Source organism: Nycticebus coucang, chromosome 8 (assembly GCF_027406575.1).
Source record: "Nycticebus coucang isolate mNycCou1 chromosome 8, mNycCou1.pri, whole genome shotgun sequence".
Taxonomy (NCBI): domain Eukaryota; kingdom Metazoa; phylum Chordata; class Mammalia; order Primates; family Lorisidae; genus Nycticebus; species Nycticebus coucang.
The window spans coordinates 33,505,410-33,522,058 of NC_069787.1; the positions used below are offsets into that span (position 1 = coordinate 33,505,410).

General features: G+C 40.9%; 1 protein-coding gene and 1 pseudogene across 21 annotated transcripts in view; one reads left to right on the forward strand and one right to left on the reverse strand.

Annotated features, from left to right (window-relative positions):
- MAGI1 (membrane associated guanylate kinase, WW and PDZ domain containing 1) overlaps positions 1–16,649 on the forward strand; it is a 705,209-nt gene that overhangs the window by 615,606 nt on the left and 72,954 nt on the right. For all 21 annotated transcript variants that reach the window (XM_053600554.1, XM_053600555.1, XM_053600559.1 and 18 more), the window contains 2 exons: positions 2,892–3,074; positions 3,877–4,497. In XM_053600554.1, coding sequence (XP_053456529.1) covers positions 2,892–3,074; positions 3,877–4,497 — 804 coding nt within the window. The remainder of the gene's footprint in view (positions 1–2,891; positions 3,075–3,876; positions 4,498–16,649) is intronic.
- LOC128592775 (uncharacterized) lies at positions 8,758–8,888 on the reverse strand (annotated as a pseudogene).

The following is a 16,649-nucleotide window of genomic DNA, read 5'->3' on the forward strand; positions in this document are numbered from 1 at the left end:
ACTAAGGACAGTACAGGTTAAAAGGCTACTCAGGTGGCTGGGTGCAGTGGCTCACACCTGGGAGCACTCTGTGAGGCCGAGGTGGGTGGATTCCCTGAGCTCACATGTTGAGACCACCTTGAGCAACAGCAAAAATAGGCAGGCGTTGTGGCAGGTACCTGTAGTCTCAGCTTCTCGGGAGGCTGAGGCAAGAGAATTCCTTGAGCCCAGGAGTTTGAGGTTGCTGTGAGCTATGACGCCATGCCACTCTACCGAGGGCGACAAAGTAAAACTATCTCAAAGAAAAAAATAAAAAAGCTACTCAGATAATTTTCAAACACAATCAGGGCAGAGGGATGGTGACTAGGATCTCAGAAAATTACCTGCACCCACAGGGTTGAATCAGAGAACTGTAAATTCCATTGCTTCTGAGGAGAAAAGCATTTCTTCCCAAAAGCTCCATTAATTAGTGACCTACCCATCCATGAAAAGTAATAAAATGTGCATAAATGTGAAACCCTCTGATCTTCCCTCCCTAGACAAGCATTGGAAATGGAAGGCAGTCATATAATTTCAAAGCTCTGCTCATGTCTCCATTAAGTTGAAAACATTTAAGCACAAAATATGCTAATGGATTTTCTTAAAAATTAGATAAACTGTTAGATACATTTTCACATTTTCTAAGTAATAAGAGCGAAAAGCTCGAACGTTCAAATAGCTCCTTTCAGCCTTCTCAAAGACATGTTCAATCTCATTTCTATGTGCTTTTGTTTATTCGTTCATTCACTCAACAAAAATTGTTGAAGCACATAAAATGTACTAAGCTGTGTTCTGGACCGTGGCTAGACAAACGTAAATTGTCACAGAGCGAGCGTTCTGGTGGTTCTATGTGTATGTGCGTGTGATGTCTCTCGTGCACGGGGTGCGGGACGGTGAGACAGGAAAGCAAACAGGTAAGTAGGATAGAAGATAGAAGGAGTAAATAGAACAAAAAAGCAGGTATGGGACATCAGAATATTGGGGAAGTTTTGTAATTTTTAATAAGGAGGTTAGGAAAGGTCTCGCTGAGAAGTTAATGGCTGTTCATGCCCCTGCGTAACTGAAAGATGTTTTTTTTTTTTTTCAAGCCCGCAAAATTCCTAGCAGCCTTTGGTGCAGGAGTGTAGGTCATCTACCTCCTACCCACAAAGTAAGCTTTCCGTCTGATAATTGTCTTGGCAGTTATGTCCCCAAAGCCCTGGCTGCAAGTGATACCATCCTCCTTGTGCCTTGGCAGGTGACTTTGCCTGGCAAATGTTATCAAGTCTTGGGACTGCTCTGGAGAGTAGGTTAGTGAGCAGACTTCTGGCTACAGGCAATTTAAAAGAGCTTTCTCTTTAAGCTCCAGAAAGTTTAAAAATATGCAATTAAAAATTGTCTGCATGCCCAGAGACCTTTCAAGGCCTTTTAGTTATAGCTAACCAAAAATAACTTTTCCTTTCTGGGTGCCAGGCTCCTGGTACCAGTGGTAGAGGAGAAGCTCTTTTTCTCTCTCCTTTTTTTTTTTTTTATAACATATTTGATAGAAATGAAATGGAACATACGGGGAGCTGGAGAAACTGTGGTAAAGGCAAGACACATAGGTAGGAAGTGAAATTAAAAGAGATGAAAGTCAGCTAGTGGAATTAGGTCCACTACATGAGAAATTCCAGTGAGTTTCTCAATTACAGAGACGTATCTAATAAAAACCTCCCCCAAACCCTTTTTGATTTGTGTCTAAAATGTTACTTTTGAAAGTATCAAAAAACTCAAAACCTTAGGTAGACTGTTTGAAGGTATTTAGCTCTATTATCTACATATATTATTTGTTCATTTATCTTAAACAAGACAGCTGAATTTAGAGTTGTATGGCTCTTGTAAGTAACTACTTAGGTTAGTTTGGGGTTTGTTTCTGGGTTTTTTATTTGTGGTTATTATTATTATTGTAAATATCCTAAGGTGCACGTCCTAAACTTTTTTAAAATTGTAATTCTTAGCAGTGGACATGTGTTGACTATTTCAAAGATTATTAAAAAGTGCAAATAAGCAGGAAAAATCAGTTGAATTTAGAGTTTAACATTATAACCCTTAATTTTGAAATACTGATTGTCCATTTTTGTCAGATTATTCTTTGTGATTGTGTTTTCTGATATTCTCTGTACATTTTTCACCCTGAATTTTCTGTTTGGTTACAAACTAAAGTTTTTGTTCAATTGTTTTAGTGGAAGCCAAGCCCAAGGCAGCATATTAGAACCTGTATTGAAAAATAAAAATAAAAAAATTTATAAAACTCAAAGGACACAAAACAGACCGATTCCATTTTCTGGGAAGGAGCCTGTGGCAGCTCAATTTCTGTGAAACTGCACAAACTGAGCAAAAATGGGTGTAATATGATTGGGATCAGTTTTGTGCTGCTCTAGTTTTCTCTTTGGGCCCCTCAAGCTGATGGACCCTGTGCACAGTACCCCCCGTCCTTAAAACAGTGGTGTTTAGAATCACCGTTACTACCAAAATCAACATAAGACTTTCTTTGTTTTTGGTGGGGATTTTTTTGAGACAAAATCTCACTCTGTCACCCTGGGTAGACAGGCATCATAGCCCATATAACAACCTCAAACATCCACTCAGGTGATCCTCCTGCCTCAGCCTGCAAAGTAGCTGGGATTACGGGCATCTGCCACCTCTCCCAGCTAGTTTTTCTATTTTCAGTAAAGACAGGATCTCAGTCTTGTTCAGGCTGATCTCAAACTTCTGAACTCAGGCAATCCACCAGCCAAAGAGAAGACTTTCTTCTCCAGTGCATGAGCTGGGAGAGTTATCTATGTGTTTTCTCGTATTATACTTAATTCACCTTTTCACTCATAGTTCCCTGTACTTTTCTTGTTTTAATCCAGGCAAACCCTTTTTTACACGAAACCCTTCTGAATTGAAAGGCAAGTTCATTCACACAAAGCTGCGGAAAAGCAGTCGTGGCTTTGGCTTCACAGTAGTCGGAGGGGATGAACCTGATGAATTTCTGCAGATCAAAAGCTTGGTCCTAGATGGCCCTGCTGCGTTGGACGGCAAGATGGAAACAGGTAGAGCACACGTGGCCTCATGTGTTCTGTGTGCTGAGACTTCTAACCAGCTCTCAAACAAGAACAAACAACATGGTGGTTGCACAGGCATTTAAATGTCCTGGAAACACCTCAGTAGTGAGCCAGACCCCTATATTCTACATAAATTCATCCCGTGGTACATGTTAAAACCTTTGAAGCCATTCTAACTTTGGGAAGCATTAGGGTGCAATTTACTAAAAGGATACATCCATGTGAATAAATGAACTCTAAACTTGGATTTCAGCTATAGGAGTTTTTTTGAAAGACATTTCCAATGTTCTTTCAATGATTATTACAGCCCCATTCGAAGGGAAGACAGTAGCTGTTGGAAGAATGCTTTATTACCTACCAGTTAAAGTAACTAGAAGAATGGGATTAGAATGTTCCTAACACAGAGAAATAATCGATGTCTGAGGTGATAGATACCACAATTACCCTGATTTGATTAATACACGTTATATTTCTGTATCGAAACATCACATATACTAGTGTTCTCAACCTTCCTAATGCTGCGATGTATTTTCATTGTTACAAAGGGGTCGTGACCCACAGGTTGAGAACCACTGACACATACCCTATAAATATATACAACTATCATGTACTCATAATGATTAAAAATAAAATTTCTAAAAAATCAGTAATAGAAGCAGTCCCTTTATGCCCAAAAGTATCACCCCCAACTCCAGTTTCTCTTCAGCTTTGTTTTAGTAGAATGTAATAGTAGCGATACCTCTTTTCTGTGTGCTATTTATTTTAACCCCCAAACTCTTACCTTTTACAGGGGATGTAATTGTCAGCGTGAATGACACCTGTGTTTTGGGACATACACATGCTCAAGTTGTGAAAATCTTCCAGTCCATTCCCATTGGTGCCAGTGTGAACCTTGAACTCTGCCGTGGTTATCCGTTGCCTTTTGACCCAGATGACCCCAATACCAGTTTAGTGACCTCGGTAGCCATTTTGGATAAAGAACCGATTATTGTGAATGGACAAGAGACGTATGATTCGCCAGCTAGCCACAGTAGTAAGACAGGCAAAGCCAATGGCACAAAGGACGCAAGGCCGAGCAGCCCTGCTGACGTGGGTTCAAATGGTTCCCATGGTTATCCCAATGACACTGTCTCTTTGGCATCCTCCATAGCCACTCAGCCGGAACTCATAACTGTTCATATAGTCAAAGGGCCGATGGGCTTTGGTTTTACTATCGCAGACAGTCCTGGTGGCGGTGGCCAAAGAGTGAAACAGATTGTCGACAGTCCAAGATGCCGAGGCCTGAAAGAAGGGGATCTTATAGTGGAAGTGAATAAAAAGAACGTGCAGACTCTAACTCACAACCAAGTGGTGGATATGCTGATCGAGTGTCCTAAGGGAAGTGAGGTCACGCTATTGGTGCAACGAGGAGGTATGTAGGTTTGTTTTGATTTTTGATTTTTTTGTTGACCCCAAATCATTGCTTAACTTATTGGTCTTCAGTTGACTATTTGGGACTTTTTAAATGTGTGCTCCTTTAAATTCATTTTTATTTAAATGTTCAGAAATGTATTCAGAATGCCTTCTGGGAGTGGTAGGTTCGAATCTTGGCTGAGCCTGATAACAAAATACCTTCTCATTTCTCTAAACGATTGCCTCTATGGCATATAAAGCTTATGATTTATACATGTACACATGTAGTTAGAGTGATACTTTAAAATATAAAGCAGATTGTACCTTTTTAAACCTATTATGATATAAAATCTATATCCTTGGCTAGGCGTGGTGGCTCATGCCTATAATCCTAGAACTCTGGATTACAGAGCCAGAGGCCAAGGGAGGTGGATTGATGGAGCTCAGGAGTTTGAGACCAGCCTGAGCAAAAGTAAGATCTCATCTGAACTAAAATAGAAAAACTAGCTGGGCATTGTTGGCAGGCGCTTGTAGTCCCACATGCTCTGGAGTCTGAGGCAAGAGGATCAATCCCTCAAGCCCAAGATTTTGAGGTTGCTATGATGACATGACACTCTACCCAGGGTGACAGAGTAAGACTCTGTCTCCAAAAATAAATAAATAAATAAATAAAATCTGTATCCTTTAAGTTTCCTGAAACTGGCCTGCACAGCAATAAAATCTGTGTCCTTTAAGTCCCATAAACCTGGGCTGCACAGCCTGCAAAATGCGCCTCTGGCCCACTCCTCCAACCTCATGTCTCATTCCTCTCCCCCTTCTTAGGGTGCTTTGGCCACACTGGCTTCTTTTCTGGAGTTCTTTGATACTGCAAGCCTTTTCCTGTCTCAGGGCCTTGACACTTGCTGTTCTCCTGCCTGGAATGGTTCCTTCCCACCTGACCCTGTCGGATTCAGGGTGCCTGAGAGAGGGCTTCTGTGATCACTTTTTCCAAAGTTGCTCCCCAACACCTCCATGTAATTTTTACCAAATCACTTCATTTCTTCCTACCCCTTATCATGATCACTGTTATTAGCACAAGGCATTGGTTTTTGTACATATTTATTTTTCTTTGTCTCTCTTTCACTAGAATATAAGCTTCATAAAGCCAGGGCTCATGCTTGCTGTTATCCCCAGCATCTAACAAACCCTGACTCCTTTTAGGTATTTAGGAATGAATAGGGGTCTAATAAATGACCTGTTCATTTATTAGATTACTTGTATTTGGCAGGAGTAACAGTTCTAGTAATCATATTAAAAATGTCCTTCAGCAAACTCATATCTTAAGTAATTGAGAATCCCAGATATTCTAAATCTTGAGACATTAAGCTTTTTTCTTTCTCCTTGCCTGCATCCCCCACACTCCTGCCCCACCTGAAATCCTAAGACCTCACATTAAGAAATATTTTCCACCAGAATGAAACGTCTTACTCCTGGGGTATATACTTGTGAGTTGTGGTAACTGATCATTTTATACAATAGCCCCAAGAATGATTGTTCCTCTGTTCTTTGCCAACATGATTTATTTCATGCACAACATATTTGGACCCTCTGAAAAGAGATCAAGAACCACACTTTTATTTCCCCTTTGTTGGGTTGCGATAATGGAGCTCATTTGTGTCACAGCAGCCACATTCTCAGGGCTTTCATGAAGCCTCATGGACGGTGATCAGAAGGATCAAAGGTGTTGGAAGGAAATCCAAATTACAGAACAACTGTGTGTGTGAACTAAGATGCTTGATCAACCCTTCTTCCTGAACTATTGGGCAGATTTTATTTTTAAGAATGCTATTTCCACTGAATAATTTTGAAGTCTCCTCTTGTACCTAGATCAGTTGACTACCAAGATAATCGGTTTTTAAGTAATGACTAAGATGTAATAGGAAATGATTTGAATGTAAGATTGATGGCAGTGATGATGCCTGGCACTTACAGACAAACTGGCCATTGCAGAGCACTTTGGGACCTGTCGTGATGCTCTTCTGATCTTTACTGCTTCCCTGTTGGTAGGAAGGTGCCAGCCCACCCAGGAACTGAGAAGTTCACCCTTGCTCTGTGGTTTCCAGTCCAGTGCTCTGCCCTACCTAACTCTGAATAACACTGATTTTTACATATTTGCTGAATATGGTGGCTGAGGACCTGGAAACTTTCAAATAGTTCTTGGTACATCAGGCACATCTCTGATTCTGCCACTGCTCATTTGAGTCACAAACCACCCTTTTCTCTTACCTCATCTATATTTGCTCCTTCATTTCTGTTACTGATGTGTTGAGGTTTTCTATCCCATTAGATTCACTTCTAAGGAGACCAATTGTAAAGTCTCATTAGGACCTAGTAACTTATAACACTTACTAGAACCATATTGTCATAAATTTGTCTAAACCAGCATACAACTAATTGTAGAAGCATACTCACTGCTTTTAAATAGGTGTTTCTTTTCTTGATTCCTAAGACTTTCATTTTGTTAATGCCATTGTATTTTATAGTGTTCATATGGAACCATCCAGAATATATTGTCACATTAGTCAACATCTACATAGTTTATTCCAGAACTGAGTAATTTAAAATCACTGTAACATCAGTAGCCTTTAAAATACACCATGTGTCTTGTGTTTGATTTATGTATAGGACAGAAAGTTTGTACATCTGCAGTTGGCAGGCTAACCCCAGCTACTATTAATCATTCTCAAAAGCATATAAATACAGTTGTTTTTGCCATACATTAGTTAACTTGAATCAGGGCTGACATTTAATCATCTCTCCTCAGGGAGGGGGTATAATGAGAGGGTTTGATGAAGGAACAAGACAACTGCTGTGGTTAAATGAGAAAGTAAATGGCCACTTCACTGATTCTTTCTGATAAATCTCATTTCTGTTGTCACTGTTAGTAAGCACATTGATAAACTCATCAAATCCACAACCATTTACGATTCTGAGGAGTTTGTATCTTGAGGATGAAACTTTCTGTGCTTTCCCACTTTGAGGCAGAACTGGCTACATTTGTAGCACCTATTTTAATTCTTAATGTCCGGAGTTCATTTTTGACATTTTTCTTCTCGAGATCCGGTACATTTCATTTCTAGCATTTTTAGTCAGTCTCCCTCCCCTCTATCCAGAAAGCAAACAGAAGTTGAAATACTATTTGTAAATTTCTGGGGTCAGGCTTGGAGTTGCTGGGAGATGTTTTTCTACATGCCCAGCCACTGGGCCCGTTACCAATTTGCTTACAAGTCTCATCTCCATGAATATCTCCCTGCCCTTGGCCCATCCTTCGGTGTGTAAAGAACAGCCCGTCTGTCCTTTGCCTGGCTTCCATCCTCCCTTGGCGCGTCCTTTCCTCTTTCTCCCTCTGCTGTCTGGTCTGGAGGGTGCTTTTTGTTGTTTCATTTTGCACCCAGCATTTGCATTTAACAGTATTGGCACCTGTTACTAGTATGAGTCTAGATACTTCTTTGAGGTATTTGGAAAATCATGCTAAAAGGTCATTACTAAAGAATTTTCTTTTTAAATTAATAAGAGATACAAAATTGATCCCATAAATGTTTTTCACTTTATTAAAAAGGAGCTATATGTAGGTAGCATAACTGTTTGTGCCCCTCTGTGTAAAATATTTAGCATATTCAGCTAATTCACACATCCTAGTGGTGTGACAGTCTTTTAAGATGTAATTTTGTGTTGAGTCAGAACCCTCTGTTTCTAGAGAAGATTTGGCAATATTTTTGAAAGTGGAGAGCATATGCTTTCCTTTTGAGAGAAAGTATGTATTGAAAAGTAAGCTTTGCAGCGTGTGTCAGCAGCTGGCCTCTGCTTCAGGCTCTGGCCTTAAACTGCTGCATCCCTTGAATAGATTGCTACTTCTGTCCAGTGCTCATTTTATAATTTTAAAAAATTGATTGTTAGGAACTGGAGAATCTTTTGAGAAGCTTTTTCTGGCTCTAATCTTATGCCAAGAGTGACTTTATTTTTGTATAGAGGAAAGACCATCAGATATAATGTTGAATCCCAGCTCCTTTACTCTATGACCTTAGGGAAGTCACAGACCTTCCCTAGCTTAGTTCAGCATCTGAAAAACATGTAAGAATCGTAATACTGCTGAGCGGCATTGGTGATGTAATGGTGCGCATAGCTGTCTTCTAAGAATCATTGTACTTGTCTTCCATGGGCATATGATATACATAGATTAGGTAAATAAATAAGGTAGCAGTTGGCAAATTGCTGACATAGTAATCACCTGATAAATCAATGGTGTTTTATTGATACTGCCAAATATCAAAAGCAGTTGAGTGCAGGTGGCTTTTTATTTAAAAAAAAAAAAAAAGCTCCACTCAACTACAAAATCTTCACTTGATCTTAGCCAAAAGGCCAAGAAGCGATCAGCTGCAAAATCTTAATCTTAGTATATGATGCTCAGGCATCTGATTTTGGGGGGGTCAGAGGTTGCTTTTGCTTTTGCTTTTTAAGAAGTCCAGCTGGCTATTCTGATGTATAGCTAAAGTTGTAAGTAAAGTTAGACTGTGTGTCCACAGTGCCTTCTAGTTTTGATTCTATGACATACAACTTGGGGAAAACTAAGTTTATAAAGCTAAGATATTATTTTCATTTCAGAGCAATATTCTTCTTTTAAAGTCTATTTTACCAGCAACAGATTTCTTAGTCTTCATAAGGCCCCTATCAGCCTCCACATTCTCTGTTTTTCTACTTCAGAGGAGAGTAGAAGGGAGGACTTGACTAACATTGGCGATGCTCGTCTGTGAGTCCCGCCTGGCCTTTACAATGACAGCAGTAATAGATGTGATGTTTTGCTTTCCAGTTTGCACATATGATATACTGAATACTTTCGTCAGGTCACTAAGTAATTTTAGGCTCTGATTATAGAGTCATGAAATGTTAAAATTCCTGGCCGGCAGGATTGTGTGCTAACCTTTACTCTCATGTCCCTGCCACTTCATGAGGAACCTAGCAAGTGGTAAGGTCTCATCTGAATAAATTAAACTTGATCCATAAGTCACGAGAAAAAAATGTATAGCTGTACAGTCACATTTATAACTCTAGAAAGATGATTGTGTTAAATGGCAAAAATTCAGTATGAAAATGATGGTGATGACAGTAATGATAATGTTAGTACTTTCATTTACTGAGTAATGATTGTGTGCCAGGCGTGTTACTACCGTGTACGCAGTGCGCATACCCACGTACACACGTGCTCACATGCATATGTAAATAAAACCTCTCAACGCTTCATCGTTGTAACCACATTGAAACTGCCCCCCATTTGCAATGTGCAAGATCCTCTGTGAAATGAAGGCAGTAACTTGTAGCTTCTGGGCTAGGGGGAAAAAAAGGTTTTGTTTTAGGGATATTGAAACCCTATGACTAAATTATGGATAGTGTAAAGCAAAGGAGAAAATTCTGGCTGGTTTGGGAAAGTGCGTGTAAGTTTTTTAATCAATAAGCACTTCTGAAATATGCCAGGTATGTTTCTAATCATTTTACACATCATAATTCCTAAGAACCCTCTGAGGTAAATGCAATCTTAGCTCTATTTTTGAGAAGACGAAGTTGAGACCCAGAGAGTTTCGGTGATTTATGCAAAATCGCATAGCTCGTTAGTGGCACAGCTAGGATCTTAACCTAGGAATTCCAGCTCCGGACAATGCTTGAATATTCTGCTAACGGCCCATGGCTCATAGGAAAGAAACTGTTTCAGTTCCATAACTGTTGAGGACTGTATCTCATGCATAGAGGAACGAATAAAGCATGAAGTCTGTGGGCAAATTGGTGCCACTTAATTCTCATCAAAATCTATTGATGATATTTAGTTCATTAAATTGTCATTGATCCAAACAGGGAAAAAAAAAAAAAGCAGTGTCTAATCTCATCATCTAAGCACATAATCGTGTGTGTGTGTGTGTGTGTGTGTGTGTGTGTGTGTGTTTTCTTTCTGACATCAGGCAAACCCCTCATAATGCAAACCACAGTGAGCTGTGCACCAGTGAGTTAAACTGGGGTGATCGGGTGTCCTGCTCCTCTTTGCTGCCAGATCTTAGACTGAGGAGTGAATTGCAAGTTGTATCACTTACATATTTAACTGCCAGAGTGTCTCAAATTGAGCAGCAGGGCCTCAGAAAGAGGAGCCCAGGGTGTTTACAGGTAATAGCCAAATACTGTTTGAATCCTATGTCTCCACATCTGCAGACGGTGGCCGCGCTCCTTCCTCAGCATATCCAGACTCAGTTTACATCCCACCTTTTCCCTGGCCTCTGCCATCTGTATGTCACATGGCACCTGGCCTGGCAGTGGCCTCACAACAGGGCTCATTGCTTCCCCTAGCTGGAGTGATTTAAGATGAATTGATCAAGACATTCCACATGTCAAAATGGCCTTCCATCATTGAGCGGAAACTCCACAATCCTGGGTCAGGGCCCTGGTGCTAGCTTCTCCCTCTGTCTGTATTTTTCTTCTCCATATAGCTCTGGGACTCCCGCCCTCACATCCTTCAGGCCTCTGCTGGGAGGTCCTTTCATCCCCTGTCATCTGAGAAACCTGCTCTGTCTGCTCCACACAAAACAAAGTAGCGTCCAGCACCATCTGTCTGTTCTGTGATCTCCCTCATGCCCTTATCAGCCCTACCTGTGATCTTCCCAAGAGCCAAGACTTGGTCTCAGTCACTGCTTTATCACCACTGCCTAAAAACAGTGCCTGGCACATTGTAAGTATTCAGAAAATTATGTGTATTGAATGAAAAAAATAAGTTCGTGCTAGGCCCGTCGTTTTTACAAATGGTAATGTTCAGGAGAATTTTCAAGCTGTGAGAACTTTCATGACAACTGAGGAAACAGGCAGAGAGAGATTGACCACCCCCAAATCACACAGCTAAAAGGTGACAGAGTGTGACTCTGAACCCAGGTCTGTTTGTTTGCAAAGCCTGTGCCCTCTGTCACAGGCTGCCCTAAATGACAAGCAGATGCATTGGTCAGTATGTCTGTAGGCCAAGATACTGGCACCTCATGCTAGTGAATTGTGCTGGTCCAAAAGTGTGCACTCCAGATGCTAGTAAAGTAGCTTCTATCTAATAAATTAAAGTTAAGTAAAATTTAAAATTCATGCCAACTCAGTGGCTTACACCTTGTAATCTCACCCACCACTTTGGGAGGTCAAGGTGGGAGGATTGTTTGAGGACAAGAGTCTGAGGCTGCACATGGAGGAAGGCATTGTCTCTAAAAAAATATAAAATAAAATTCAGTTCATTTCAAGTGCTCGATAGGCACATGCAGCTACTAGCTACAGTATTGGAGTCTTGATAGAGAAGATTTCCACTATCACAGCAAGTGCTGTTGGCCAGCACAGCAATTTAAGTAGCTTATCCTCAGAAGTGAGATATTAAATATCCTTTATTTTACCCTTTCTCTTATTTTTTTCATACCTTTAAATAGAAGAAAATTAGGGAATTGAAGGCAGTCTCATAGCTAATGAAATTCTTTTTACACAGATACTAATGAAAATAAGTCCTGTTCATTAAATTCTTTCCACGCATAGATGCTGCTCTTAAGTTCTTTATATGTTAAGCTCTGGATGTTAAAGGGCTGCAAAAAATTGAGACTCAGGGAATTTATGACTTAAAAAGTATAAGAACTTGGTGCAATCTCCACTTTCTCAATCCTGGCATGGTCTCAATCAGGTTTTCAGAGGGATTATAGGACTCCTCCTGGCCAGGAAGGATCTCAGGTCTTATACTGGACTGATGTTTAAGGAGCTTAATTTAAATTAATTTATTAAAGTACCTTTAATTCAAAAAGTAGAAGAAATTTTAAAACACAAAAAAAACTCAACTGAAATTCTTTTTTTAGAGTTTTATGTACATATACACGTTTCAGATTATTATGAGAGTACATATTAAGTGACATTTTTTGCCTTTATAAGGTAGACTCAGCATTATCCTCATGTCTTTCACCCAGGGAGTATGTCATATACCTAAACTTCCTTCCCATTAGGTGGGAACATACCGAATCCCCCCCAGCTATAATTTTTATATGTGTAATCTGCCACATGAGGCATTAGCAAATTATAATTTGTCAGAACTCTATTTAAAAAATAAAGCAAGACGTTCAAATCTCCTAGATGTACGAGATCAGACAATTAAATTTGCAAACTCAGGCACTGGTGTTGTTCTATAGCTTTCATTCCCAAGGGGAGTACTGTGAAGGTGACTGCAGTGATACTCAGCAATGAGATATCAGCACGTTTTCTAGGATGAGCTTGCAAACCTAATTGTCTCCGCTCATATTTATCTGATTTAGTGATTTAAAGTCTCAAATTAATTGACCTCATTGCTTACCTATGGTTCTTAGCTTTTCTAACAATTTTGGAAGTTGAGTCCCCTTGTCAGATCCTGCATGCTGCCTGGATTTTCCTAGCTGTTAAAAGTTGTTCAAGTTAAAATTAGCAAATTTCCCGGCACTTCCGTGGTACTGAACATGGTGGCATTCGGATTTGCTCTTAAGGGGCTTTCTGGACTTCATTAATAATGCAGTTTTGAGTTGCTATTTTGATTTATTTGCCATGGTTTAAAGTTCTCAAGGATTGTATTTGAGAATTCTTTATAGAATGACAAGTCACATTTATATTTGTGATGACTTACAACAAGATATGAGATAAATATAAAAATGTTTCTATTTTGGTTCTTTCATTACATGAGGCATAAAAATTACTCCTCACTTTCACATCTTAAGGAATTCTGGCTTCTTTATGGAATTTTGGCCTCATGGTTTTTAAACCTAAGCAACCTTATTCGTTCTAACATTTTTATGCAATTTCACACATTATTGGATGATTTGCCTTTCATTCATAAGGCAAAGTGGTTGGCATACCTAAAACTTTTGCTTTTCTTCCACAAGGCAATGTCTTGTTCTCCTTAAAGGTAAACTTAATGCCCTGAGTTCTTTGCATTATTTATTACAAATGTGTGTGTGTACAAGTTACAATTCTCATTAAGGAGAGGGAGCAACCCGTCCCCTTTCTGGAAGAGGGGTAGAATTCCATTAGCAGGGCTGGCAGGCTGTGGATTATTATTTTGTGATTCTACTTAAGTGCTGAATTCGAATGGAAAGAGTTGCTTTGTTGTAACTTTCGGGAGGGAAAATTCATTAACACTGTGTGCCAGGCGTTGTCTAGGCACTGGGAATGGAATAGAACCATCTGCAAATGAAATAAACAGGTTCCTCATTTCGTGAAGCTTTTATTCTTGGGGAAAGGGAGAAAGGATGGAAATAAACAGACGAATGTGAAAACGTCAGCCAGAGGAAAGTGCTCTGAAGCAGATCAAACCAGGTGTGTGAACAGGTGATGTAGGCACAGGGGTGAGAGGGCTGGAGGTCACAGTTAGTGCAGACACCCCAAGAAAGAACTGGAAAGGAGACCCGTGTGCCTGGAGAAATGCAAGCAGAGGGGTGACGGCCACAGTCAGTGACTGGAGACCAGGATCTGAAGTTCAGATTTCACTTTAATGTGATGTCCATTTTCACGCAGCAAAGGGACAGGCTTTCAGTCAACTGTCCAGATAGTCCCTCTGGCATGTACATGAAGAATATATTTGGGGGAAACAGGAGTAGACAAGGGAGGCTTATTGGGGCTCTTGAAGTGGTTTGTTTGAGGAAAAGTATCAGCACCCTGGACTAGAGTGATGACAGTGGCATTCGTAACATGAGGGTTCGGGACATGTTAAGGAGAGTCAAAGGGACTCTGTAGGTTGAATATAGGGTTTTTCCTTGTAACGAGGCAGATGGTGGACGTGTTAGCTCTTGGGGACCATACGTTCTCTGTCCCCACGACTCTATTCTTGTGGCAGGCGATATATAAACAAATGTGTTGGTTGTGTTCCAGGACAACTTTACATGGCCCATGGGCAATAGTTTGCTGAAGGAGAGGATAAGTGAGGAGTCAAAAATACCCCCTGAATTTTTGATCTGTGCAGAAACTTCACTGAGGCTGGATAGTGGGATAGGGGAGGGGTAGGACTTGGCCCATGGAGGCCAGATTCCTCCCCACGCACGTTCATTGTGAAGTGCTCATTTGACATCCAAGTGAAGCAGAAACTCAGGCCGTTGCTTGGGATCTGGAGTTTAGTGGTGATGAGGTCAGGGCAGGAGAAATGCACATTTATGGACCATTATTATATCAATGAGCATTCCACAGACTATGAGCTGTGACTCATTATATTATTAGGCCATGAAATCAATGGATTGGGCTACAGCCAGTGTTTTTATGCACCAATGGCCAGTAATCACATGAGAAGGGGCTCAACACCATTAGTCATTAGGGAAATGCAAATCAAAACCATGAGGAGATACCACTACACTTGGAGCACTCAGATGCTAATCAAAAGGGCAAGCAATGAAAAGCAACAACAAGGATATGGAGCTACTGGACCCCTTGTACACCGTCGGTGGGAATATACTGGTAGGGTTACAATGAAAATTCTAAAACAGATCATCGTGATGGCTACGAAACTCTGTGACTATACTAAAATCAATGAATTGGGGGGCGGCGCCTGTGGCTCAGTCGGTAAGGCGCCGGCCCCATATACCGAGGGTGGCGGGTTCAAACCCGGCCCCGGCCAAACTGCAACCAAAAAATAGCCGGGCGTTGTGGCGGGTGCCTGTAGTCCCAGCTGCTCGGGAGGCTGAGGCAAGAGAATCGCTTGAGCCCAGGAGTTGGAGGTTGCTGTGAGCTGTGTGAGGCCACGGCACTCTACCGAGGGCCATAAAGTGAGGCTCTGTCTCTACAAAAAAAAAAATAAAATAAAATAAAATCAATGAATTGCACGCTAACAGACATCAATTGTATAGTATGTGAATCGTATTTGAATAAAGTTTTTTTTTAAGAAAAAAGAATTGTGGACCAGAAGGACAGAAGGGACCTGTGCTCCTGATGACTGTAGAGTGTCCACATCAGCCATCTCTGGATTTTATTTATGAGAGAGAAAAAAAATAACTTCCATTTCAATTCCTGACTGGCTCACCAAAATAAAAAGAAAACTTTAAAAAAAAAAAAAAGAAAGTGATTATCAGAGTATATCATCACACTTGATCAAGATGAGTACTTTCCTCATGAAACGCTGAGGTCAGCATGTGCACACACGCACTCACACACGCATGTGCACGTGGGAATATCTTATAAAGTGTATTTCTCATCGTGGGCCATATTCACACAATTCATGAAGCACAGATGTGGGTGGTAGTTAAGAGTTATGAGTTTGAGCGAGATTAGTGAGAAGAGGGCAGGAAAGAGAGGAGTGGTGGGGGGTCGGTAGAGATGGCCAGCATAAATAGGGAGAAGAACAGGAAAGCAGGTGTCATGCGATCCAGAAGAAGACAGAGTCCGGACAAGATTTCAGCAGCACTGTCGGTCCAGCGGTGGAGGCCTGTGAAGATGGAAATGCTGCCTGTGGCCTGGCCACCTTTGAGAGCAGGACCCCTGAAGTCAGCCTGAGGTGTGGGGCAGAGGGATGGACACTCTGTTCGAGGTTTGCCATGAAGCGGAACGGTCAAGAGAGTACAAGCTCCAGAGGGAGATGGAGTCAAAGGAGAGGGTCTGGTTGGGTTTGGTTGTTAAGATGGATAACACAGCGTTCTTGGACACTGATTGGAGTGATTCAGAGGACTGGAAAAACTAGTGATCAAAGGGGAAAGGAGAGTTTGTTGTACTCACACATTGCAGGGGTGAGGTCTTAAGGAAGGGGAAGAAGACAGGACAGAAAATGGGCCTAGATTTGATCATTCTTTTTTCCCCCAGAAGTAAACTATTGAAATTTCTATGTATTTCTGTTAGTCGAATCAATTGAGGTTACACTGTATCTGTTTTTCTTTTCTATGTAATGTCATAGTCCTAATAGTATTTATCACAAGCCTCTTCCCATTTGACCCATTCCTGGTCTTAATCAAGGACTGACGATGTTCCTTATGCATACCTTTGGAATAAGGAGCGAGAAACTAGAAATCACAATCTAGTAGGGAGACAAGACCAACAAGTGAATTTTACCTGAGTCTGTGCTGTACAGATTTGGACGAGAGTAAAGTCAGAAAGGATGAGGGGTGACGATTGAGTCTGTATGAACTGGAACAGAGTGTCTCAACCTCT